The sequence below is a fragment of the Pan troglodytes genome, chromosome 12 (assembly GCF_028858775.2).
Source record: "Pan troglodytes isolate AG18354 chromosome 12, NHGRI_mPanTro3-v2.0_pri, whole genome shotgun sequence".
Taxonomy (NCBI): Eukaryota; Metazoa; Chordata; class Mammalia; order Primates; family Hominidae; genus Pan; species Pan troglodytes.
The window spans coordinates 95524879-95549063 of record NC_072410.2 but is presented as its reverse complement, the minus strand read 5'-3'; the positions used below and the strand labels follow the sequence as shown (position 1 = coordinate 95549063).

At 50.8% G+C, this 24185-nt stretch overlaps 3 protein-coding genes across 12 annotated transcripts in view; all 3 read right to left on the bottom strand.

The window, feature by feature from the left end:
- Nucleotides 1–389: 389 nt before the first annotated feature.
- Nucleotides 390–885, bottom strand: UCN (urocortin). Its single transcript, XM_001156027.5, has one exon. It carries the CDS (start codon nucleotides 883–885, stop codon nucleotides 511–513), a length of 375 nt encoding a protein of 124 aa, XP_001156027.2. The 3' UTR covers nucleotides 390–510.
- A 1583-nt stretch (nucleotides 886–2468) lies between these two features.
- On the bottom strand, nucleotides 2469–16110 carry MPV17 (mitochondrial inner membrane protein MPV17). Of its 5 annotated transcripts, none has more exons than XR_010149597.1 (8): nucleotides 16050–16106; nucleotides 15446–15520; nucleotides 5969–6084; nucleotides 5655–5747; nucleotides 5381–5564; nucleotides 5189–5221; nucleotides 4874–4926; nucleotides 2469–2958 (listed from the first exon to the last, which is right to left on the bottom strand). XR_010149597.1 is itself a non-coding variant. In XM_009442190.4 (8 exons), exons 2-8 carry the CDS (start codon nucleotides 15513–15515, stop codon nucleotides 2889–2891), a joined length of 531 nt encoding a protein of 176 aa, XP_009440465.2. In that variant the 5' UTR covers nucleotides 15516–15520; nucleotides 16050–16110; the 3' UTR covers nucleotides 2469–2888. The 5 variants fall into 5 exon arrangements, 4 of the variants coding, with proteins under 4 accessions (XP_009440465.2, XP_063646092.1, XP_063646090.1 ...); XM_009442190.4 differs by having other exon boundaries at nucleotides 5469–5564; nucleotides 16050–16110; XM_063790022.1 differs by having other exon boundaries at nucleotides 5469–5564; nucleotides 5969–6204; nucleotides 16050–16098.
- Nucleotides 16111–18851: 2741 nt separating this feature from the next.
- GTF3C2 (general transcription factor IIIC subunit 2) overlaps nucleotides 18852–24185 on the bottom strand; it is a 31896-nt gene continuing 26562 nt past the window's right edge. For all 6 annotated transcript variants that reach the window (XM_016948247.3, XM_016948248.3, XM_016948249.4 and 3 more), the window contains 7 exons: nucleotides 22387–22531; nucleotides 22129–22290; nucleotides 21852–21939; nucleotides 21468–21596; nucleotides 21037–21189; nucleotides 20173–20280; nucleotides 18852–19891 (listed from right to left, as the gene is read on the bottom strand). In XM_016948247.3, the coding sequence (XP_016803736.1) occupies nucleotides 19673–19891; nucleotides 20173–20280; nucleotides 21037–21189; nucleotides 21468–21596; nucleotides 21852–21939; nucleotides 22129–22290; nucleotides 22387–22531 (1004 nt within the window). In that variant the 3' untranslated portion in view covers nucleotides 18852–19672. The remainder of the gene's footprint in view (nucleotides 19892–20172; nucleotides 20281–21036; nucleotides 21190–21467; nucleotides 21597–21851; nucleotides 21940–22128; nucleotides 22291–22386; nucleotides 22532–24185) is intronic.

Sequence of the window (24185 nt, the reverse complement as noted above, 5' to 3'; positions counted from 1 at the left end):
CCAGACCCGTATCTCCTTTCGCTGCCCAACCCCGCAGCCTCGGCTTCGGAGGCGACCCGCCCACCATCCTGCCCTTCCCAGAACCTGAGACCGTCTGGGGGGCGGAAGCCAAATGAACCCCTATTGGGCACCTCTGTGATGCCAGGAGCGAACTGGTGAGCCCAGCGCCCTGGGAAGAGGGCCGAGGGCGGGGCGGTGGTGCCGGGACCTCTGAGGTCCTGGGGATTTGGGGACCCCTGGGGTCCACATGCACCTGGCTGACCTGGCTGAAAGCTGCTGTCTCGGAGCCCCCCACAGCATTTTGTTCCCCTCCCGCTGGCCCGGGGGCCCCACCTTCCCACGGGTTCCCACGCTGCTGTGACTGCCCTGCCTCTACGACAAAAGCCAACGGGTCTTCAGTACTTTTATTAAAAAATAGTCACGCAGACAGTGCCCTGGTGGCTCTGCCCCGCATCCCAGCCCTGGGGTGGGGGAAAGGGGTCAACGTTTTCGCAGCTCCAAACCGGGCCATCACTTGCCCACCGAGTCGAATATGATGCGGTTCTGCTCGGCGCGCTCCCGTTGGCTCTGCGTCCGCGCCAGCTCCAGCAGGGTCCGCAGTAGGTGAAAGGTGAGGTCAATGGACAGAGAAGGGTTGTCCCGCCGCGGCCGCTCGCCTGCCGTCCCGAGTCCCAATCGGCCGGGCCCCGCGCGGCGCGGGAAGCGCTCCGCCAGCAGCAAGAGGAGTGTGCGGGCCCCGCCACCCTGGTTCCGTGCCCCGGGGCTCCAGCGCAGACTCGGGTCCTGGACCCCAGCCGCCTCGGGGCTCCTCTGGCTGCTCCCAGGGCACAGCTGTACCAGGAACAGCAGCGCGGCCAGCAGCGCTGCGCGTCCCGCCTGCCTCATGGTGCCGCCGGCCCTGGACACACAGGGGCAGCGCAGGGTGAGGTGCGCCTGGGACAGCTGCAGGCCGCCGCTCCCCTCCCCGCGCTCGCCCGGCGACCCCTCCGGCCGCCGCCCAATGCCCGCAGCCTGCCCTCCAGCCCCAGCCACTGCGCCAGTGCTGTTCCATCCCTTCCACCCAGCCTCCCTCCCCGGAGGAGCGTGGTGGCTGAGCTGAGCGGAGTCCTGGTGCTGGGGGAGGCTGGGCGGACGCTCTGAGCCACTCACAGGTTGTCGGCGAGCGTCTGTACGGTCCAAGATTGAGCTCCAGTCTCTGTCCCTCGGGGCAGGCTGAAGGCGCCTTGGGGAACACAGGGTCTGTCCCGGGGCTGTCGCCAGCCTTATATAGTGCCAGGACAGCTCCGACTGACGTCAGCGAAGAACATGCACTGATTGTAGAAGCAATGACAGCCACAGCTTCGAATCTGACGGCTGGCGGGCCCCCGGAGGGGCGCACCTCCCTACACCAGCCTTCGTGCCCCTGGGGCTAGCGCTGGAAGCAGCACTGGACGCAGGAAAGCGAGAAGCCGGCTGGGGCGTAAAGACTGCTCTGGGACCCACGGGAGTCCCTCGCCCCGCTTAGAACAGCCAGCAATGACTAGGGCCGTCCCCAGACCAGACTAGTCCGGGTCGCGTGTTCTGACACACGAAAGGGAGGCGGGACCGTGAGGCTGTCCATGGTGCTGACCCCGTCCTCTGCCTCTAGAAGTGGCCAGAAATGTGAGAACGCTGTGCCGCTGGAACCCACTGCCTCCCTGCAGCTATCAGTTCTGCAAATGCAGGCATCAGGAGTCCACCGCTGGCACTCAGCCAACACAGTGGGACCCACTGAGAGGCAGTCTGCCACAACCAAAGTCTCCCAGCATTCTTATCTTTTTCCAGCCCCAGGATCCAAATTGTAGGGCTGTCTGACAGGCACCATGTAACAGAGGGTCTCTAGCATCCGAGTGCTTTCAGACCACAAATGGCTGGTCCATCTGCTTTTGAGTTTGCCAAAGTAGTTTAGCAAAATTCAGTTTCTCTCCTGGGAATCATAGCAGCAGTGTAACTCTGCCCATGAGCAGCAAAGAAATATGGGTTCAAGTTTCTGCTAACTCCTGGTGTGGACAGGTCACCTCCCTTCTACCAACCTCAGGGTCCTCATTTGTAAGACTGGGCTTGGCCAGGCGCGGTGGCTCACGCCTGTAATCCCAACACTTTGGGAGGCCGAGGCAGGGGGATCACGAGGTCAGTAGTTTGAAACCAGCCTGGCCAATATGGCGAAACCCCATCTCTACTAAAAATACAAAAATTAGCCGGGCGTGGCGGTATGCGCCTGTGGTCCCAGCTACTCAGGAGGCTGAGGCAGGAGAACTGCTTAAACCCAGGAGGCGGAAGCTGCAGTGAGGCAAGATCGCGCCACTGCACTCCAGCCTGGGAGACAGAGCGAGACCCTGTCTCAAAAAAAAAAAAAAGATTGGGCTTGGTGGTCTCTTGGCTTCTTTCCAGCTCTAGAAATGACTCCCCAATAGTTTTCTGCTTAAAAACTTACTCATTACCACTGCAGATTCCGGATTACATATTTAATAACATATTTACTGAGGCACCATATAAAGGGTTCCGGGACTCTCTAAAGAGCTGGAGCTACAAGAAGCCTAGGCAGGGTTAGAGTAACAAATGTGTCTATGAAGAGTGGGGATGAGTGGCATTTGCTGGGATATGGGTGTAAAGTTGATAAGGTCATGAAGGTTCAACAGATATTTATGGAGTGCCTAGTATGTGGTGGGAATAAGACTATTATCAAGGGCTCTAAAGCAGTCAGTGTACATTTTAGAGTGAAGAGGGGCATTGCAGGGTGCTAGTCCTCTTAAGCTCTGACCGGCAACCCAACCCCGTGGAAACTGGTATGCCCACTTTGAGGAGGTTGTCTGACCGTTCCAGGGTCAAGCTGCATCACTGCAAGGTGGAAACAATGGAGTGAGGCAGGCTTAGAGCCGATGTGCCTTCCAGGACAGGTAGGAGTTCCAGATAACAGCAACACATTGGACAACGGCCAACCTAAGGAACAGGAATAACACGATGAAGAGGAGGAAGGCTAAGCAGTGAGCAAGGGCTGGAGATGGGAGCATGAAATGGCAAAGGAGGGATCATGACAAAGGATTGGCAGGTTTAGGTCTCTTTCCTTCAGCACCTTTTTTTTGAGATGGAGTCTCCTCTGTCGCCCAGGCTGGAGTGCAGTAGCACGATCTTGGCTCACTGCCTCCCGGGTTCAATCGATTCTCGTGCCTCAGCCTCCCAAGTAGCTGGGACTACAGGTGTGCTCCACCACACCTGGCTAATTTTTGTATTTTTAGGAGAGACAGGGTTTCACCATGTTGGCCAGGCTGGTCTCGAACTCCTGACCTCAAGTGAGCCACCCACCTCGGCCTCCCAAAGTGCTGGGATTACAGGTGTGAGCCACCACACCCAGCCCTTTCAGCACCCTATGAAGGGCCTGTGTGGCTTGCACTAAAGGACAACTGGCTCAAATTCTAGTGCCATCCCAGAGCTGTTTCCTGGCTGAGAGCCTCAAAGGCTAAATATTCAGCGGCTCTCTTGCCATGCATAGCTCTGTTAATCACAGAAAGGGCCCCTATCTGGGCCCCTTCTAAGTTCATTGATCTGTCTTGTACCAGCTGAGATTTCATCTTCCAAAATGTACGGACTACCATATAAAGTAGCATCTTTCTGTTTTAAATTAACCTTGCTCTGGTTTCAAAGAGTGTTGCAAAGGACCCTAATGTTTAGGATTTGGTTCATAAGTCTGTATTCCTTTTTTGTTTTTTCGGTTTTTTTTTGAGACGGAGGTCTCGCTCTGTTGCCCAGGCTGGAGTGCGGTGGCAAGATCTTGGCTCACTGCAACCTCCGCCTCCCAGGTTCAAGCGATTCTCCTCCCTCAGCCTCCCGAGTAGCTGGGACTACAGGCACCTGCCACCACACCCAGCTAATTTTTGTATTTTTAGTAGAGACAGGGTTTCAACATATTGGCCAGGCTGGTCTTGAATTCCTGACCTTGTGATCCACCTGCCTCAGCCTCCCAAAGTGTTGGGATTACAGGCGTGAGCCACTGTGTCCAGCCATTTTTTTTTTTTTTTTTTTTTTTTTTTTTTTTTGGAGACAGGGTCTCACTCTGTCAGCAGGCTGAAATGCAGTGGCACAATCTCAGTTCACAGCAACCTCCATCTCACAGGCTCAAGTGATCCTCCCACCTCAGCCTCCCGAGTAGCTGGGACTACGGGCACATGTTACCATGTGCCTGGCTAATTTTTTGTATTTTCTGTAGAGATGAGGTCTCACTATATTGCCCAGGCTGGTGTCAAACTCCTGGACTCAAGCAAACCTCTTGCCTCAGCCTCCCAAAGTGCTAGAATTACAGGTGTGAGCCACCGTGCCCAGCCAGTCTGTATTCGTTTTAGCTATGCTATTCACGTACATTTTGGCCCTGTTCCCTCTGTAGCGTTCCATATTTTCCCGTTCCCACGACCCTTCACCTTCAAGCATTTGAACCACACATCTTCAGTTCCACTATCTTTTTGGGTGCAGTTCAGCAACTGTCTTTATCGTGAGTGTCTGACCAGGCTCCTACTTGGCCTTCTGGTCTACCTCTCTGTCTAACCTAGGCTGCAGCACCCCAGCCACTGTCCCTCCAGATATGCCATCAAAGACGGAGCTCAGGTGGGATGGAGACAAGGGTGGTAGAAGCAGGATCCTCCCTAGGGAGATGAAGAAGGTCAGTGGGCAGACACTCTGGGACAGTTTGTGGAAATGGCAAGACATTCTGAATAACACGCTTGGGAATTTGAGGAACTCTGATCACGGCTCAGTGTTCCGTTTGGGGGTCTAAGGTAGCTCAAGGTTGAAATGAGAATCATTTTGTCTCCAACTGTTGGTAACGTGGGTCTTCCTTGATGGGTGGGGTAGGGGTGCAACATACCTGTAATGAAGGGGGACCAGGTAGAAGTTGGCTAACTGCACAGCAGGCCATAGCTGCAAGAGAGAATGTAAAGGTTGGATGGCTGCCCCACCACCTGACCCCAGACTCACTGTCTTGCCTGGCCCTACCCCAACTTCTGCACACAAGAAAAAGGTGAACAGTTGGGTGATGGCTTCCCTATTTATGGTGCCCATCCTGGGAATGAAAGAGTAATCCCAACGGAAGGGTTTCCCATGTCAGGAGGACCCCCCAATCCCAGGACAGTTCTAGACTTAAGGAAGCAGGAGAACAAGCAGTTGAGGTGTCAGCTCTTACATAGTAGTTGGTGATAAGGGCATCAGGATAATCCTGGGGAGACAGAGAAGGAACAAATTAACACTTGCGCCCCCAAGCAGCTCCCACTTCCCAGTGTGAATGTCACACACAGACTTGGGTTCAAAGAGCACATTCCTGCACCATAACCCTCAGCTCCTCTCCTCCATGGCCTGGGGCTCTACCTGCACTTACCCCCTTTTTTATCCCTGTAAAACCTGTCTTCTTCCCCTGGGCTGTCAGCCCGCCAGCCAGAGACATTCTCCACACCTGCCCAGCTCACCCGCTGTAGTTTGGCCCAGTTGTCCTGGGCTGGCAGTCCATTAAGTGCCCCTACCAGTGGGAGAAAGCAGCCTAGAAAACACGGGGCAAAGCCCCCCTAGGGAAGAGAAATTAAAGTCCTATGAGTGCTGAAATCCCCACCTACCCCCAACATAGCTCACCCTCCCCACTCCGTTCTCCTGCTCACCTGATCCAACAACATCTTCTTCAGTGCATCCACTTTGGTGGTGCCAGGGATGAACCGATCCAAAACCTTGTACCAGCCTCCTACCACAGGGCCCTGGAAGTAAACCCCAGATAGCAGCAGGCTGCAGTGAGGGAGCCCTAGGCCTCTACCTCACTAAGCTCCCTGCCCCAAGTATCAGAATAGGGGAAGTGGACACTAAGAAAAAAGAGGGCGGCAGGTTGGCTTAGGTGTGAGAGTCCAAGGGAAGCCAAAGGATGGCAAAGAACTAAGACCACTGTTGAGTCCACTGAAGCCCTGTTGAGGGGAGAACTTACCACAAAGCCACAGCCCAGGGACACCATGGTCAGAGTCCGGCCTCTCTGGTGTTCCTGCAGACCCCGCCTCTCCACCAGCTGCTGTGAGATAATGTCACCCAGGCCCATCAGGGACCCTATGCAGGGTACACAGGTGTTGTCAGGACATCTCCTGGGATGGGCTGCCATTCCAAGGAGGGAGGGACATCTGCTGACCTCCACTGAGGCTCTGGTACTCTGAACCCCAGGGCTTCATTCTGGAAACAAATGACTAGTCCCTTCCTGCTGCCTCAAAGCCCTCACCTCCCCAATGATGGTGACACCTCATGTGTATTCTGTCAGAAACTGGGATGAGCAGACCCAGGTCCAGGAACTTTGCATTGAGCAGTAAAGGGAAGTCAGAGTCAGAAAGTATAGAGAGAGGAAGGAGAATTTAAGGCCACAGGGCTGAGAACCACAGACTGTCAGAATCAAAAGGGGCTTTAAGATAATTTAATGCAAACCACTTATTTTAGAGGTATGGAAATGAAGTCCAGGGTCCCACATAACCAGTAAGTGCAGGGCCAATGCAACAACCAGGTGGCTGGATTCCTAGACACTGTTCTTTCCAGGACTCAGCACAATGAATAAATCATGTGTAGAATGGTAGGAAACCCTGTTTTCTCCCCCAAGCCCAATGCAAGACCCTGCCAACAGCTTTCACCTTGGTCTAGGGGATCTCTATTTGTAGAGAACAGCAAGAATAACTTTTTTTTTTAAAAGACTGAGTCTCACTCTGTTGTCCAGGCTAGAGTGCAGTGGCATGATCTTGGCTCACTGCAACCTCTGCCTCCCGATTCAAGCGATTCCCCTGCCTCAGCCTCTCAAGTAGCTGGGACTACAGGCACCCACCACCATGCCTGGCTATTTTTTGTATTTTTAGTAGAGATGGGGTTTTGCCATGTTAGCCAGGCTGATCTTGAACCCCTGACCTCAGGTGATCTGCTCACCTCGGCTTCTCAAAGTGCTGAGATTACAGGCATAAGCCACTGTGCCTGGCCAGAATAAATCTTTTTCTAAAACAAGAGTGCCGGCCTGGAATGGTGGCTCACACCTGTAATCCCGGCACTCTGGGAGGCTGAGGCAGGAGGATTGCTTGAGCCCAAGAGTTTGAGTCCAGCCTGGGCAATATAGCAAGACCCGACTTCTACAAAAAAAATTTTTAAACAATTAGTTGGGCACGGTGGCACGTGCCTGTAGTCCCAGCTACTCAGGAGGCTGAAGTGGGAGGACTGTTTGAGCCCAGGAGGTCCAGGCTGCAGTGATCACGCCATTACACTGCTGCCTGGGTGACAGAGCAAGACCCTATCTCAAAAAGAAAAAAAAGTAATAAAACAAGAGTGCTCAAATGGTCATAAGCAGGAAGATGACTGGTTGAGCTGATAAGAGTCCCCACAAAAAAGAGTCTTGGCCACCTCTTAGCACAATCAGCTAAACCAAGATTTCCCCCATTCACAACCTTAGATTGAGTTGGCAATGGATATAGTGGTCATTTCCCTTCCAGGACTCTGCACCTGCTTCCCTTGCCCCAACTGCACAGATACCCAGCTCCAAGCAGCCCTATTTAGACACCCACACCCAGAAACTATGACAGAAATCATCACTGTTTACAGAGCCCCCAGTCCATTATGGTGGTGTGATGGTTTCTAGCAAATACACACTTACCAGGCCACTTGGGAGTGACCGTGTGATTTCCAGCTCACCTGTCTATCTCACCGAGTAATGAGAGCCCCCCTCCAGACCCACAGTCACACTGTCCCTGTGCCCTCAATTAGCACTGGACAAACACATCCTTCTGCCCCATTCCTTGGCCCGGAACTGGCTCTGACGTCCATGCTGGCTGCACACTCACTGCTGCGCTCTTCCTCCACACCCTCTGCCCGGCCGGCCCTGCCCCTGAGCAGCCTAGTCAGTGGCAGCTGGGTATGGCTGAGAGCTGGGGTTGGGGATGGACACCCGTGGCTCACCTGGGCTACTGGCCATGGAGCAGCTCTGGGCACCCCCAGTCCTGCCTCGTCTCTCCCTGAAACTCCCAAAGTGGTGGGGGTCTTCCCAGAACACTGCGAGGCATGACCTCCCAGGGCCAAGGACAGAATCCTAGATACCTTTGTTATCCCATCCCCTCACCATACAGCTAAGCAAGCTACTGGTAGGTGCTCAGAAAATAAAGGGAAAACGTCAAATGTACTGTCCCAAACAGCAGGACGACTCTGAGAAAGGGTCTGAAGAATTCTTAAGTTGCCCAAAGGTCCAAGTCGGGTAGAAGGTGCGAGGACGTCGGGGGAACTGCAGGTTTGCTCCCACCCGCACCCGGTTCCCTATCCCTCCAGTCAGGGATGAGAGGGAGCTGCTGCAGCCCTGCAGAAAGGGAAGAGTGCTGCCAAGAAGGCCAGGGGATGGTGAGGCAGAAAAGGCAGTCCTTTCTCAAATGAAGGGACCAACAGTGTAATGGTCTACTTTGGTAAGGTGTTTACAAAAGACTCTTATACATTTAATCCTCACAAAAGATCTGGGAGGTAGGTGGTCACACCTCCATTCATCCATTCATTCATTCACTCATTTATTTTTGAGATGGAGTCTCATTCTGTCGCCCAGGCTGGAGTGCAGTGGTGCGATCTCCGCTCACTGCAACCTCTGCCTTCCGGGTTCAAGCGATTCTCCTGCCTCAGCCTCCTGAGTAGCTGGGATTGCAGGTGCCCACCACCACACCTGGCTGATTTTTGTATTTTTAGTAGAGATGGGGTTTCACCATGTTAGCCAGGCTGGTCTCAAACTCCTGACCCCAGGTGATCCACCTGCCTTGGCCGCCCAAAGTGTCGGGATTATAGGTGTGAGCCACGGCACCCAGCCTACACCCCCATTTAATGACGAGTCTTTGAGAGATGAGATGACTTGGTAAGGAGTGCAGTTGGAACTGAACCCAGGCCTTCTCTCAAGGAGGACCAAGGAGGCCAGGGTATTCCTGGCATGGGCTGAGATGGGCTCAGAGGTCGGCGGCACCAGGAGGCACCTGTGGCTGCTCCCCTGCTGGGTGTTCCTGCCCAAGTGAGGCCCCAAAGGGCCTGCATATCAAAGGACATTCCCTAGACTAATGCACTTCCTCTCTGTCTTTACTCCCCCAAATTCCATCATTCTGCTCCTTGTCACCTCGTGGGGATGGCAGACAGCAATATTCCTGGGAAAGAAACAGAGAAGTGTGTGTTTTCACTCTTCATGACTTGCCAACAGTCACACAACAAGCTAGAGGCAGAGCTGGAATGAAAAGCCAAGTCCCTGACTTCTAGCCCCATAGTTCTGGAAGCCTGCAGCCTTGGAGAAAGATGGATTCAAGTCCCCCAGACTGTGCCCATCAAGCCTGAGGGACTACCAAGTGACAGGGCAGCAGTAGGGGTGAGTAGGTGGTATGTAGATCTGCAGTCCCTGACGGTTCATTTCAGAAGAGCGGTGCCCAGGGATTCCTTTGCCCACAGATGATCAGGCCCCCTGTGCCTGCAGCAACTCCAAGGTGGTATAAGGCTTTGGAGCAAGCATAGAGCAAGCCTGCTTTTCCAGCCCAAGTGACCCTTTGGGCAGGAAGGACCCAGACATTCAGATTCCTCATCCCACATTTCCCAACCCAGAGCCCAAATAGACCCAAACCACCCCAGCCTCTGGGAGATCTCCTGGATATATTTGGTTGGTCTGGACTCTCCAGTGCTCTGGGCCCCCTCCCCTTGGACTTGTTTCTAGGGAGTTGGGACTGAAGGCCTGCAGACACATAATGGCCAGAGGCCTGATGGGGCAGGGCTAGGGGCTGCTGGGCAGTGATGCCCAATGACAGGCTGGGCGTGGAGCCCAGCGAGCAGATGCCGGCGCAGGTGTGACATCATGCCCCTGGGTAGGTGCCAGTTCTCATGCCGTCACTCCCGAACAGATCCAGCGGCCAGGGGGAAGGGAGCCTGCCTCTGAGCAGATCGATTTGGGACCACTTCCTGCCCACTAGTGGAAAAGCCCCAACTTCCACACCCTCTTCCCGGGCACGAGCGGGGTAAATTCCCTACTTCTCCTATTTTGTTCCTCTACTTACTTTTGTGGCTTTTGAGTTTCATGCGCAGAAGGCAGAGGGGCAAGAAGTGGCTTCTTGGAGTGAGGAGCAGGAAGCATGTCCTTCAGTCCAGGAGGCCTGGGTCGGCAGGTATAGCTACTGGCATGGGGCCAGCAGTGCTGCCTTCCTCCCCAGAAGTCTGCAAACATTAGTTAGCTGCCTAGGATAGGGGCTCAGTCTGGCACAGAGCCCAGAGGGAGTGGAAGCCCAGCAGCGGGAGGCGAGTGGATCCTCTGGGATTATTCTGAATGCTCTCCTATTTCTGACCTGAACCCATCCTACTGCTAGAAAATGAGACAAAACGGGTAGTTTTGCAGCTTGTTACGTATCTAAGCTCAGATCAGCTGGGGTTGCACTCAGTATCTGGAGGCTCCAGTAGTCTCAAGTGCAAGGCAGTATGGTGGGCAGTGCCCTAGGTTATAACGCCAGCTCAGCCACTGACTATCTGAGACCTCAGTGCATGACACTCCCACTCCTGCCTCAGTTTCCTTCTCTGCAGTCTCTTGGGCTGGACAGGATTGTCTGTAAGGCCTATGAGCTCTCATACCCTGGCTTAATTCAGACTCCAGGGAAACCAGTATTTGTAAGAGCTCAGCTGCTCCCACAGCAGGACCGAGTAGACTAAGATGGATGAAGCTCGGCCCTGGGCCCACTGGAGAGTGGAAGGGCCCTCAAAGAAGGAAGGGATAAGGCTGACTCACACTCCATAGAACATACAGCAAACCTTTCCCCAGGCTACCTTGTTCTGGACTCTGGCTTGGCCAAAACTGGTATACTAGACATTTCTTTTGAATCATTTCAAATGTTCTTGATTCACTATCTCTTACTCCAGCCATTACTGCAGTTCCACTGGATAGATTCTTGCTTCAGGCCTGTGCCACACCTGGGCCTTTGCTATTGATGGCTGCAGTGACTATGCATGTGCGAACTAGTAGCGGAGCGGAGTTATCCCATGAGGTCAATCTTTCTTTTCTTTTTTTTTTTTTTTTTGAGACAGAGTCTTGCTTTGTCACCCAGGCTGGAGTGCAGTGGCACAATCTCAGCTCACTGCAACCTCTGCCTCACAGGTTCAAGCAATTCTCCTGTCTCGGCCTCCCAAGTAGCTGGGACTATAGGCACCTGCCACCACACCCAGCTAATTTTTGTATTTTTAGCAGAGATGGGGTTTCACCTTGTTGGTCAGGCTGGTCTCGAACTCCTGACCTCAGGTTATCCACCCACCTCGGCCTCCCAAAGCGCAGGGATTACAGGCGTGAGCCACTGCGCCCGGCCTTTTTTTTTTCAGATGGAGTCTCGCTCTGTCGTCCAGGCTGGAGTGCAGTGGCAGGATCTTGGTTCATTGCAACCTCTACTTCCTGGGTTCAAGCAATTCTCCTGCCTCAGCCTCCTGAGTAGCTGGGATTACAGGCATGCGCCACCATGCCCGGCTAATTTTTGTATTTTTAGTAGAGACGGGACTTCACCATGTTGGCCAGGCTGGTCTCGAACTCCTTACCTCAAGTGATCTGCCCGCCTCGGCCTCCCAAAGTGCTGGTGAGCCACCATACCCAGCCTGGGGTAAGTGTTTGGAATCTTTGACCAATGTGGGATGGGAGTGGCAGATAAAGGTTTCTTCTTTTCTCTAGAAAATAGCTATTCATCCAGACAGTCCTAAAGAGTATTTCTTTTCTTTTCTTTTCTTTTTTTTTTGGAGATGGAGTCTCGCTCTGTCGCCCAGGCTGGAGTGCTGTAGCGCAATCTCAGCTCACTGCAACCTCCGCCTCCCAGGCTCAAGCAATTTTCCTGCCTCAGTCTCCCGAGTAGCTGGGATTACAGGCACCCGCCACCATGCCCAGCTAATTTTTGTATTTCTAGTGGAGACGGGGTTTCACCATGTTGGCCAGGCTGGTCTCAAACTTCCGACCTCAGGTGATCCGCCCACCTCAGCCTCCCAAAGTGCTGGGATTACAGGCATGAGCCACCACGCCCAGCCACTTTAAGGAGTATTTCAAAAAGTTTCTCAGTTCCAAGGGACTGAGCAACAGCTGCCCTTAGCAGTGGCTAATTCAATAATGCATCCTTAGAGTGGCTCTCCCTCTTTCCCTCCATGGGATCACTCCCTACTACCTAACAAGGTATCTGCACATAAGCTTCAGGCTCTGCTTTCCGGAACCCAAGGCTAAGATAGTGATCCATGTTCAAATTATGGCAAGTGGAACAAACCTAACCCAAACGCCACTATAAAAAGAATAAAGCTTGGGCAATATGGCAAAACCCCATCTCTACCAAAAAACAAAAGAAATTAGCTGGGCATGGTGGTGCAAGCCCGCGGTCCCAACCACTCGGGAGGCTAAGGCAGAGGATCCTCTGTTGCCCAGGCTGGAGTGCAGTGGCATAGTCACAGTTCAGGATGGGATCATGCCACTGCACTCCAGCCTGGGCAAAAGAGCAAGACCCCGTCTCAAATAATAATAATAATAATAATAATAAAAAAATAGTTTATTGTGCCTGTGTTGCCAACACTCATAGAAAGAACCAACCTGTTGAGTCTTTAAGTTCACTGAGCATTTAAAAACATTTCCAGGTGGGGCGTACTGGATCACACCTGTAATCCTAGTACTCTGGGAGGCTGAGGTGGGCGGATCACTTGAGGTCAGGAGTTCAAGACTAGCCTGGCCAACATGGAGAAAGCCCATCTCTACTAAAAATACAAAAAAGTAGCCTCGTGTGGTGCTGTGCACTTGTAGTCCCAGCTACTCAGGAGGCTGACGCATGAGAATTGCTTGAACCCAGGAGGCAGAGGTTGCAGTGAGCTGATATAGCACCACCACTCTCCAGCCTGGGTAACAGGGTGACACCTTATCTCAAAAAAAAAAAAAAAAAGAAAAAGAAAAAGAAAAAAAGGCTGAGCTCAGTGGCTCACGCCTGTAATCCCAGCACTTTAGGAGGCCGAGGCAGGTGAATCACGAGGTCAAGTGTCCAAGACCAGCCTGGCCAACATGGTGAAATCCCGTCTCTACTAAAAATAGAAAAAATTAGCTGGGCGTGGTGGCGCATGCCTATAATCCCAGCTGCTGAGGAGGCTGAGGCAGGAGAATCACTTGAACCCGGGAGGCGGAGGTTGCAGTGAGTCGAGATCACGCCACCACACTCCAGCCCGGGCAACAGTGCAAGACTCCATCTCGAAGAAAAAAAAAAAAGAAAAAAAAATGTCCAAAACCTTTTCACAGTGATACTCCTATACTGACCCTATGAGGTCATATAACTAAACTCAAGATTTTTTTTTGTTGATTTTTTTTTTTGAGATGGAGTTTCGCTCTTGTTGCCCAGGCTGGAGTGCAATGGCACAATCTTGGCTCACCGCAACCTCTGCCTCATGGGTTCAAGTGATTCTCCTGCCTCAGCCTCCCAAGTAGCTGGGATTACAGGCATGCGCCACCATACCCGGCTAATTTTGTATTTTTAGTAGAGACGGGGTTTCACCGTGTTAGCCAGGTTGGTCTCGATCTCCTGACCTCGTGATCTGCCCACCTCGGCGTCCCAAAGTGCTGGGATTACAGGTGTGAGCCACCGCGCCCAGTCCCTAAACTCAAGTTTTAAAAGAGGAAACTAAGTCTCAAAGAAGCTTACTGACTTGTCCTGATTAATGCACCTACTAGGTGCTATGGTTTTAAGATTCAAATCCTGGTCTTCTAAGTCTGAAATCTCTGTACTGTTTTCCAGTGTGATGAGCTATCCCATGGGACCTTAGGAACTACTGTGCTGGGGTCCAAAAATGGCTCAGTGAACTAAAGCCACTTCCACCTTTTATTTGTAGTTTGATCCAAATACAGTGAACAGCAGGAAAGGAAAAGTCTGGATGGTCTGAAAAAGTCTGGGAAAAGTGCTGGGAGGCTACATTTTGCTTCAGGGCTGAGCTGGGACGTCAGCATAGCCTCAGGAAGACTGAGGCTGTGGAGCTGAAGGGCTCCAGCACCAAGAGCCCAGAACTCCAGCCACATGTCGGCACCTAGACCTCCTTGGAGCTCTAGCTCCTGCCCTTGTCAGCTGCAGATGCCTCAGGTAGGGAAATATAAGGACTCTTTCCCTCCCTATTCTTGATGACCACAAGGGGGAATCTTCCATCTGGCAGTTATGGGCCCTGAGGGAATGTGAGCCTGGGCAAAGGGCCCAGCGTGTCAGTTCCCATCATAGCCACACTGTCCAGCATGAGTCACCACACACGTAGCCAGGTGAGTCATACAGGCTGACGGACGCTGAGGACAGGACAAGAGGTGGTTGGGTACCGGAGACTGGAGAGGGGCCCAGGGAAGGGCCAAAGAATCCATCTCCTGGCCATTCATGCAGTTAAGTTTCTGTGCCGATGTAGGGCTGTTCTGGTCACAGGATCCCTGTTCCACTCTGGCCTTCAGTAGCCCCCAATCCCTTCCAATAGTCCTCTTCTCAGAAGGCCAGTCATCACTAGAATCCTGTTCCCCTTCTCTAAACATGGGCAAGACCTCATCTTAATGTGATCACTCTTTGCACCCCAATGTTCTAAGGCCTTCTGACATTCCCCCTCTAAGACTTACTTATCTTCATGCCATCCTCTTACATTAGCTAACTTGCAAAATGAAGATGGTAACAAATGCAGGTAGGTCACTGCATTACCTCTGTGAGGTTAGTACTCAATCACTGCATTTGGAGTGACTGGTATCTGATCACTCCAAATGGATCAGGATGGAGTGATCAGATACCAATATACTAACTTTGGAGATACATATTTAGGCAGTAAATGATAACAAAAGCAAATGAATGATATAAACAAAACTCAGGAAATTTTGGGTGAATTACGGAGAGGCACTCAAGAGGTCTCAAAGCTGATTACTGACACAGGAGTGTTCAGTTTTAATGCCATTTAAACTGTACATACACATCTTAATCATTCTTTTGTATGTTTCACAATAAAAAATACCAAGAAAAACTGGGGTAAGAGTCTTGATTCAGCACTTATTAGGTGTGATCTAATGTGGACTCAAGTAACCCTCCTAGCTCACACACCTTTGTGGGGGCCCTATGCCATAACGTATATGAAAGTGCTTTGCATACGGTAAAATGTTTTCCAAGTTGAGGCCTCCTGGGGCAATGCCTTTATCCTTCAGGGCTGACTGTTCAGCTTTTTGAGGACTTTGAAATCCTAAAACCCTACTGCACAGCTTGGCCAACTACGCATACCCCTTAAAAACAGCCTTGGGGACCACCCTCCAAAACAGACTGGGGACAGTGTAGGATGAAAGACAGCCAACCCTTCAAGAGAGCTGAATAGAAACAGGAAGTGAGGGTGGTGCAGTGGGGCAAGCCTCTGGCTTCCAAATCAGTCTGCCCTGGTCCCACTCAAGTCCTAGAGGGACACTCACCAGCTGTCAGGACCTGTACTTTCCACGGGTGAGCAGCCAGGGCCCGCTGGTATGCCCGCCAGAGTGCCATGCTTCCTGTCAAGCCAAGAGGAGAGGGGGTCACCCCCACCGTCCCTCTCCACGACTAAGAAGCCGCCTGACATTCCCTTGTGCCCACTCCCTTCCCCTTCCCACTTCCAATGTGACTTAAAGGGGCAGAGGCCACATGAAGGATGCTTCCCAGACAGCTTCCTGTCGCAGGAGTCGCCTTAGACAATTGGGGAAGAGAGAAAGGCTGTGGGAAGCTATGGACTCCTGGTAGCAGCCACCAGCCACCCCAACCTCAGTCCTGAAGCCAGACCACCTGGAGGCCTCCGTTCCCGACGGAGACACTCATGAGGACAGCTTTGCTCTGGCTTCCACCCAGAGCTTGGGTGCCTCAAAAGATAGCTTGGTCCGCCTCCAGATTCAGACTTGGTTGGAACCAGTTTGTAACCTTCCTGAGTCCAGCTCCAAACCGAAAATAGGGCCCGTCACTGCCCGGATATAGGATGACCACACACCTTGTGGGCACTCACGGCTTGCGACGCTTTAAGCCAGAGACCGCAGACCACCCGCCACTCACCTGAGCTCCGAGCCTCCCTCCCACGTGACAGGCTGGCCTAGGAACTTCCGCCACAAGTCCCGCCCCTTCCTCCCAGCGCCCTTCGGATTACGCAGCCAGGACAGGAATGGGGGTGGACCGAGCCATGAATACCCGTGGAGAGCGGCCTAACTCGGCCACCCACTCTGTGAGAGACCCCTTTTCCAGCTGGACTGTGCCGGACCCTGGTGTGGGGCCCGCCAGCCATATTTCTCACCTAAGTTCGACCCTCTGCCTCCTCCTGCCCCTTCTCTCCGCGCGAGACCCGGGCCTCTCTCAATCCGGTAGTCTCATTGTTCAGCCCACCCTCCCCGCATAACTGGCCATAACTACGATCCTTGTCTCAGCAATCGTAGTTAGGGAACTATAAGTTATAGTTAAGTGCGTGTTTTGTCTCTAGGTTCTTCACTGGCCTCAACTGTGAGCTCATGAGTGGGTAAAACTGGGGTCGTTCATATTTGTCGTCCTCATAGCAACTATTTCAGTGCTTTGCCGCAAACAGCCACTTAAGAAATACTGCGTATGTATGATTCTTCCACAGAAAGCATTGGAATTAGAACCTCAGAAGACATTAGGTATTGGCTCCCAAACTAACGGGCTGTGCAGCCTTGGTCATGACTAGACTTGATGCTAAGGCTCTGCATCTGTAAAATGAGGGAGGTTACACTATTGGCTTTCCAAACTCGGCTCCTCAGTTCTAGGGATTTTTCAGATGTTTGTGTGTGGGGATGAGAGGGGCAGCATTACTACAGCTGCTTCTCCAACTTTTTTTTCCAAGTATATACTTCTCAAAAGACCCATTTTTAACGGGGCCCACAACTGCATGTTTGAAAACCAGTAAGCTAGGTGATTTCTTAATCCCCTTCCAGCTCTAACATTCTAAGAGTCTGTGAATATAGAGCAATATCCTTTCTAGAGCGTTGGAAATGTCTACAATATCCCTGGCAATGGACTTGTCAGGCTGGCAGGCTTTACTTATCTCCAGGGAGCCCACACGTCAGGAGGCACACTCTTTCAGGCTCTCCACCTGCCCAGCTCCACCCCCAATTTACTCAATTCCTTTATGATTAAGGCAGGGAGACTCCTGCCACAAATCCTGGAGAAACAGAGTAAGGAAGCAAGAGAAGTCAATGTCACAAACATTTAACTAAAATGCTATTTGCAAAACAGCATGCTAGAGGAGTGAAGTGACAAAAGTAAATGTAATAGGAGACCAAATGTGGTAGGCTGTAAAGTTATATTCTGAAGTTAGACTGAGTTCAAATCCCCAGCACCACCACTTACTAGTTATATGACCTTGACCTTTTACAGACAGCTTACCCTCTCCAACTTTTATCATTAAGTAAAATGGCAATACCTACCTCATACAAGTGACACATGCGAAGTGCCTAAAATGGATTAAGTGCTTAATGCTTGTTTATCCTTTTTCCTTCCTTCCCCCTTGGGAACACAAGGGAGGGAAACTATTTTTTACTGGAGAAAACTGGGAAGCTCTTTGGTGAAGGTGGAATTTGAGCTGGGACCTTGAAGGATGAATTGAACTCAGGTGAAGATGGTGGAAAAAGACACTCTGGCGAAGGGAGGAATATGAGAAGAGGAATAAAGGTAGAGAAGTGTATGAACAATGGATAGTATGAAGTGGGTATATTGGGAGGGAGGGTTAGAAAGAGAAAAGGCTTCTGGTAGAGAAAAAGAACAAGGTCAAGACTAGGGCTGAGACTCAGTTGCAGAAGCAGGGCTGCCAGCACCAATCTACAGCCTCAAGTGTGGATCCCCAGGTCTCATCTTTTCTACCACTGAAAATAGGAAGGGGGCTGCCCTGTAGAACTGAGTAAAGCTTCTCTTCGACAGAAGGCACTTGGGTAACAGCTCAAAAAACAAAACTGGCTCAATGTGAGCTGGATCCCAATAGGGTAGTGCAACACTTGGCTTCTTTGCACTGACATGGGTTATGGTCTCTGCTGTTGATAGACTTGGGTTTCCTCCAGGTCTATTTTCTCATCTGTACAGGATAGGGGCTGAACTCTTTTTGAGACGGAGTCTCGCTCCGTCACCCAGGCTGGAGTGCAGTGGCAGGATCTCGGCTCACTGCAACCTCTGCCTCCCAGGTTCAAATGATTCTTCTGCCTCAGCCTCCCGAGTAGCTGGGATTGCAGGTGTGTGCCATCACACCTGGCTAATTTTTTACATTTTTGGTAGAGACGGGGTTTCACCATACATTGGCCAGGCTGGTCTCGAACTTCTGACCTCAAGTAATCCGCCTGCCTTGGCCTCCCAAAGTGTTGGGATTACAGGCGTGAGCCACCACACCTGGCCAGGACTAAACTTCTTGATCGCTTCTTCTTAAAGGAGATTTTCTGATAGATGATAAAGTCCCTACGCTACATATTCGGCCAGTCTAGAATGCCAGAGGGTTTTGTTCCAGGTAGGCACTGATCTCATCTCCACTCTCTCCAGAAAGCAGCTGCCTGTTTTTTTCTATTTCCTGAGGTCATCCAACTATTTCCCTCCAAACCCCAGCCTATACTCCTAGGCATTTCAAGACCATGGTTTGCCTATTTCTCATCACTGGGGTGTGTCCTTGCTTAGGAGGCAGTATCATAGTCACTGTGAGTCTGCAGCATCCCACAAGAGGACTCTAACAAGATGAGATATAACAATACATTACAGTACTTGGGTTCTAAACACCTCCTATACATAGAAGTGAAGTAGGTAAACATTCTAATGAGTCAACAATGTGACAGTATCATGAAGGATCAAAAATCATGACGTGTAAAAGAATGGTTGAAGTAACTGAAGATATTTAATCTAGAGAAGATTTGGGAAACACATGATAGCTATGGTTAAATACTTAACAGGGCAATCACAGGGAAGATGACTAGATTTCCTAACATCCATGAGTGAAATTTATAGAAGTATACTCTCTGACTTGATATAAAGGAAGATTTTTAAAAACATGACTGTTCAGGAGTGTTCAAGTAGGGTCAGATGACCAGTGATTGGGAATACTTCGTAAGCAGGAGCAAGTAAGATCTGAGCCACTGTTCTATCGGTAGGGTGTCTGTGGTATTCCTTGGTCAAAGAAGTACTCTAAGCAACTTCAGTCTCACGAATTACTATCACCCTCGTGGGCATACATGATGGTTACCCTAAAGAGGAAGTTTCAGAAGGCAGTAATATTGGATCCTGGAATAGTCAGACAGGAGCCTTCATGCAGATACCCTTTTCAGTTCTCCATACACCCATTCACAAGTGGTCGCAAAAACACCCAGTACCTTTACTTGGCTTTACCCACTTAACAATATGCTCAATATGAGCAGTTTGACTCCCAAGCCTAGGTCAGGCCTGAGTGTTTCTCATGAGCCATAGTCTTAGGCTGAGGAGCCTTGAGAGTTGGTGGAGGGAGAGCCCCCCTGCCCGCAGGGGGCTGTGATCACAGAAGTCTGTAGAAAGAGTGGGATCTAAGGAGTCCTGGGGAGGCAGGCCTAAAGGTCCAGGCCTGGCATGATCACTGTCCAGGGAAGGCCCCCAGTTCCTATGGCTCTGTGCATAGGGGCCATTTGTTCTTGACCGACTTCACTCCAAGGATCTGGTGTGGGCCAAGGCTAGGGAGTGGGCAGAAGGCGATGGCTGGTTGGAGAGAAGCCAGGCCGTCTAGTGGGGGAGGATGGTTGGAACATAGCATTGAAGTGGGCTCGGCTTTCAAGCTGCATACGGTGGCCCAGTGGGGAGGCGAGTCCACGGACAAAATGGATTCGAACCAGCCCTGACTGCCCCCCAGATACCAGCCATCCATAGGAGTCCAGGTTTGGGCTGAAACGTACCTGTGAAGAGAACAGAAAACAAGAAAGAGATGCTCATGGGTGGTGCTTTAGGGTGACTCCTAGCTGTATGAACAAAAAAAAAATGAGCCACAATCTGAAAGGACAGGACCATGAGGGGTGACAGAGGTAAGAATGAAAAGCCAGTGAATGAGGTACGTCTGTCATGCTCTGGAGGAGGAGGAGGTTGTCATCTGTGTAACCTTTTCATCTACCATTTCATCAGCCCCAGGCCCAGAACTGGGGGGAAATGAGAGTGGAGGGTGGAGAGGATGAGAGACTACCTTATGAATAGCCTCCAGCTGCAGCCTGTCCAGGCAGAGTTGAGAATGCCCCTCTCCCTCCTGCATGCGCAGCATTGGTTCTCTACGGAGCAGATCATGGAATGAACCCTGGGGAAGGGAAATGGAATAGGAGAGAGAAAGTGAGACGCTCGTTTGTTTTTTTTAAGACGGAGTCTCGCTCTGTCACCCAGGCTGGAGTGCAGTGGCGCGATCTTGGCAGCTCACTACAACCTGTGCTTCCCAGGTTCAAGTGATTCTCCGCCTCAGCCTCCTGAGTAGCTGGGATTACAGGCGCCCGCCATCACGCCCGGCAGATTTTTTGTATTTTTAGTAGAGACAGGGTTTCACCATGTTGGTCAGGCTGGTCTTGAACTCCTGACCTCAGGTGATCCACCCGCCTCAGCCTCCCAAAGTGCTAGGATTACAGGTGTGAGCCACTACGCCTGGCCCCCTTTTTTTTTTTTTTTTTTTTTTTAGACGGAGTCTTGCTGCGTTGCCAGGCTGGAGTGCAGTGGTGTGACCTTGGCTCACTGCAATCTCCACCTCCTGGGTTCAAGTGATTCTCCTGCCTCAGCCTCCTGAATAGCTGGGACTACAGGCATGCGCCACCACGCCCAGCTAATTTTTGTATTTTTAGTAGAGACGGAGTTTCACCATGTTGGCCAGGATGGTCTCGATCTCTTGACCTTGTGATCTGCCCGCCTAATCCCCCCAAACTGCTGGGATTACAGGCATGAGCCACTGCACCTGGCCGAGGCTCCTTCGTTTTACATCTTTGTGCTGAACTCAGGCTTGCGTACTATACAAAGACTAAAGTTTTCTACCTTTTCTAATACCACACCCATTCTCCTGGCCTCAGCTTACCAAATCTGTGTCCTGAAAGAGCAAGTAGTGATGGTTGACAGTTTCAGTGTAAGTTCGAGCCTTGGGAGGGTTGGGGACCCCAGATGAAGCAGAAGAATGGTCTGGACCTTCAGGACTGTCCTGATACGGTATCAGATCTGCTTTATATATAGGCTGGAAAGGAGACCATGAAATTAGCTTCTATAATACTCAAGACAGAATAAAAGCAGAGGAAAGTGGTTTGGGCAGGAAAGGCTTAAAGATGGAAAAAAGTAGTATCTTTAAATATATGCTCAGATGCAGTACGGTAGGGAAGATTATATACCACTCTGTGCTAAGATTTTCTGGGATATCAGGGCCGGGAGACCTGACACTAGTTTGTACTCTACCAGAATTTGGGAGGGCATGTGGGTTAGGATCCAACAGCTGCTGTTAGATGTTCATATACGTACAAATCTTCGCTCTACAGGTCGCTTGACATTTATTGGATTCAGTGCCATATCTGGTAATATAGCAGCAATGAGCTCCCCGGATATATCTCCTGCAGCTATTGTCCCAAGCCAGTCGGATCCTGAAAGACTCTAATAGAAAGAGACAGATTTCATTCATTCATTCATATATTCATTCAGAGCTATGAACTGGTAACAGCTGCACAGTCTGAGAGACAGACACACAAACAAAAATGAGTTTACCATAACCGACAGCCCTGATGATAGAGTTACAACATCCCTATCTTCTCCTTCTACCCAAAACTACTGCCTCTTTCTGACTACTAATAGTGCATAAATGAGCCATTTTCCTTTGTAATGAAGACTGCAAAAGAAAGGGGGGCTCACCCAAACGGTGCCTTTTCGAGGAGCAGTGAAGTAGGCCTTGAAACCAAGGTAACCAGCGTCAATATAATGAATCCCACAGAGTCCATAACTGTTAAAAGAGAAATAAATTTAAACCTTCCTTTTCTTTAGATTCATTTCTTCTTCTTAACCTCTTCCAGAATTTAAACCACCTCAGTGAACCAACTCTCTACCCTCCTCTCCCCACAACAATCTGGCATGCTTTGCATTCCAACCCTTAGGGCCTGTCCCTAGAGGTCCTATCTCCATCTTGCCGTACGAGGCATAGCAGTTGTCCTGAGCCACAGTGACACCATTGTAGGGAAGCAGCCAGGCCAGTTCTGTACTCAAGAAGCGCTTGATAGAGTTTATGGGTTCGTAAGGTCGTCGAAGGTCCCAGAATTTGATTTTCCGGTCACTCCCCGCAGAGACAAGGAAATGGCTGTAAAAAGACGGGAGAAGGTCAAATCCAAACAAATCTGGAAGTCAGCCTGTCCCAGTCTTCACCTTCCCCCTCCACATACCTCCTATTCCATACCTGTTAGCTTTGCACCATTGAAGGGTACGCACAGCCTGGTCATGGGCTAGGAAACACTGGAAGGGGTAGAGCTTTAAGGAGCCATCAGAGAGCCGTATCCGCTGCAGGGGTGAGTTAGTGGGAAGGTTCCAGAAAACCACCATGCCTGAAATAAGGACAGAATGTGTGAACATTAAAAGCAGGTTCTCTCTTCCTTGCTCTAATTTCTTTCTCTGGGCTCCTAGGACCTTTGTCTTCTACCCTCAGATCCAAACCACTATGAAAGGATGTGGGGATCCTGATTAGCTATCCAACACTCCCTCCAGGGCTTAAAGACTCAACCTGATATTTTAACCCTAATTCTCATCAACAAAAAAGTAATAGCTTTGTCTGGAATCTACAGTTGAAAAATGATAGGGTGAACACACCTAGTGCAGAGAGTAGAATGCACCTCTCTCTACTCCCTATAAATAAAAGTCAAGGGACTTTTAAAAAGCATAGGTGGGGCACACGGTGGCTCATGCCTGTAATCTCAACACTGTGGGAGGGCCAATGCAGGTGGTGGATCACCTGAGGTCAGGAGTTTGAGACCAGCCTGATCAACATGGTGAAACCCCGTCTCTACTAAAAATACAAAAAATTGGCCAGATGTGGTGGTGGGTGTCTGTAATCCCAGCTACTCGGGAGGCTGAAGCAGCAGAATCGCTTGAACCCAGGAGGCGGAGCTTGCAGTGAGATTGTGCCACTGCACTCCAGCCTGAGTGACAAGAGCAGACTCCGTCTCAAAAAAAAAAAAAAGAGAAAGAAAAAAAAAAAGCATAAAAACTCTAGGAAGCCAGGCGCAGTGGCTCACACTTGTAATCTCAACACTTTGGGAGGCCAATGCGGGTGGATCACTTGAGGTCAGGGGTTCAAGACCAGCCTGGCCAACATGGTAAAACCCCCATCTCTACTAAAAATACAAAAAAAATTAGCCAGTGTGGTGGTGTACACCTGTAATCCCAGCTACTTGGGAGGGTGAGACATGAGAATCACTTGAACCCAGGAAGCAGAGGTTGCAGTAAGCCGAGATCACGCCAGTGCACTCCAGCCTGGGAGACAGAACGAGACTCCACCTCAAAAAAAAAGAAAAAAAAAAAAGAAAATGTTCGCTAACTCTGCCCCAAGACAAAGAGAACAGGCAAAAAGTCAAAAGCAACACAATGTTGCTAGGTGCAGTGGCTCATGCCTGTAATCCTAGCACTTTGGGAGGTAAAGGCAGGAAGAACACTTGCACCCAAGAGTTTGAGACCAGCCTGGGCAATATAGTGAGACCCCACCTCTAAAAAATAAAAAAAGGCCAGGCACGATGGCTCATGCCTGTAATCTCAGCACTTTAGGAGGCCAGGGTGGACATATCACCTGAGGTCCGGAGTTTGAGACCAGCCTGAACAATATGGTGAAATCTCATCTCTACTAAAAATACAAAAATTAGTTGGCCTTTGGTGGTATGCGCCTGTAATCCCTGCTACTCAGGAGGCTGAGGTGGGAGAACTGCTTGAACTCGGGAGATAGAGGTTGCAGTGAGCCGAGATCATGCCACTGCACTCCAGCCTGGACCCCACAGACCCTGTCTCAAAAAAAATAAAATAGCCTGGTGTGGTGGCGCATGCCTGTAGTCTCAGCTACTCAGAAGGCTGAGCCACTCAGGGAATGAATGCAGCACCTATGAACCTTTCTTGAAAAAGTTTGTTGACGATGAATTATAGCCATGCAATATAAATAATTCAGCAATTGGAGGGGAGACTAAGATAAATGGACTGGTAGAGGCACTCAATCAA

Bases quoted from the DNA above. Each gene is read 5' to 3' on its own strand.
- UCN (XM_001156027.5), bottom strand. From the start codon at position 885: ATGAGGCAGGCGGGACGCGCAGCGCTGCTGGCCGCGCTGCTGTTCCTG.
- MPV17 (XM_009442190.4), bottom strand. From the start codon at position 15,515: ATGGCACTCTGGCGGGCATACCAGCGGGCCCTGGCTGCTCACCCGTGG. The intron at 6,085-15,445 runs GTGAGTGTCCCT...TACCCTGCATAG, and splicing joins AGTACAGGTCCTGACAGCTG to GGTCCCTGATGGGCCTGGGT. The intron at 2,959-4,873 runs GTATGTTGCACC...CCTGTTCCTTAG, and splicing joins CTGGTCCCCCTTCATTACAG to GTTGGCCGTTGTCCAATGTG.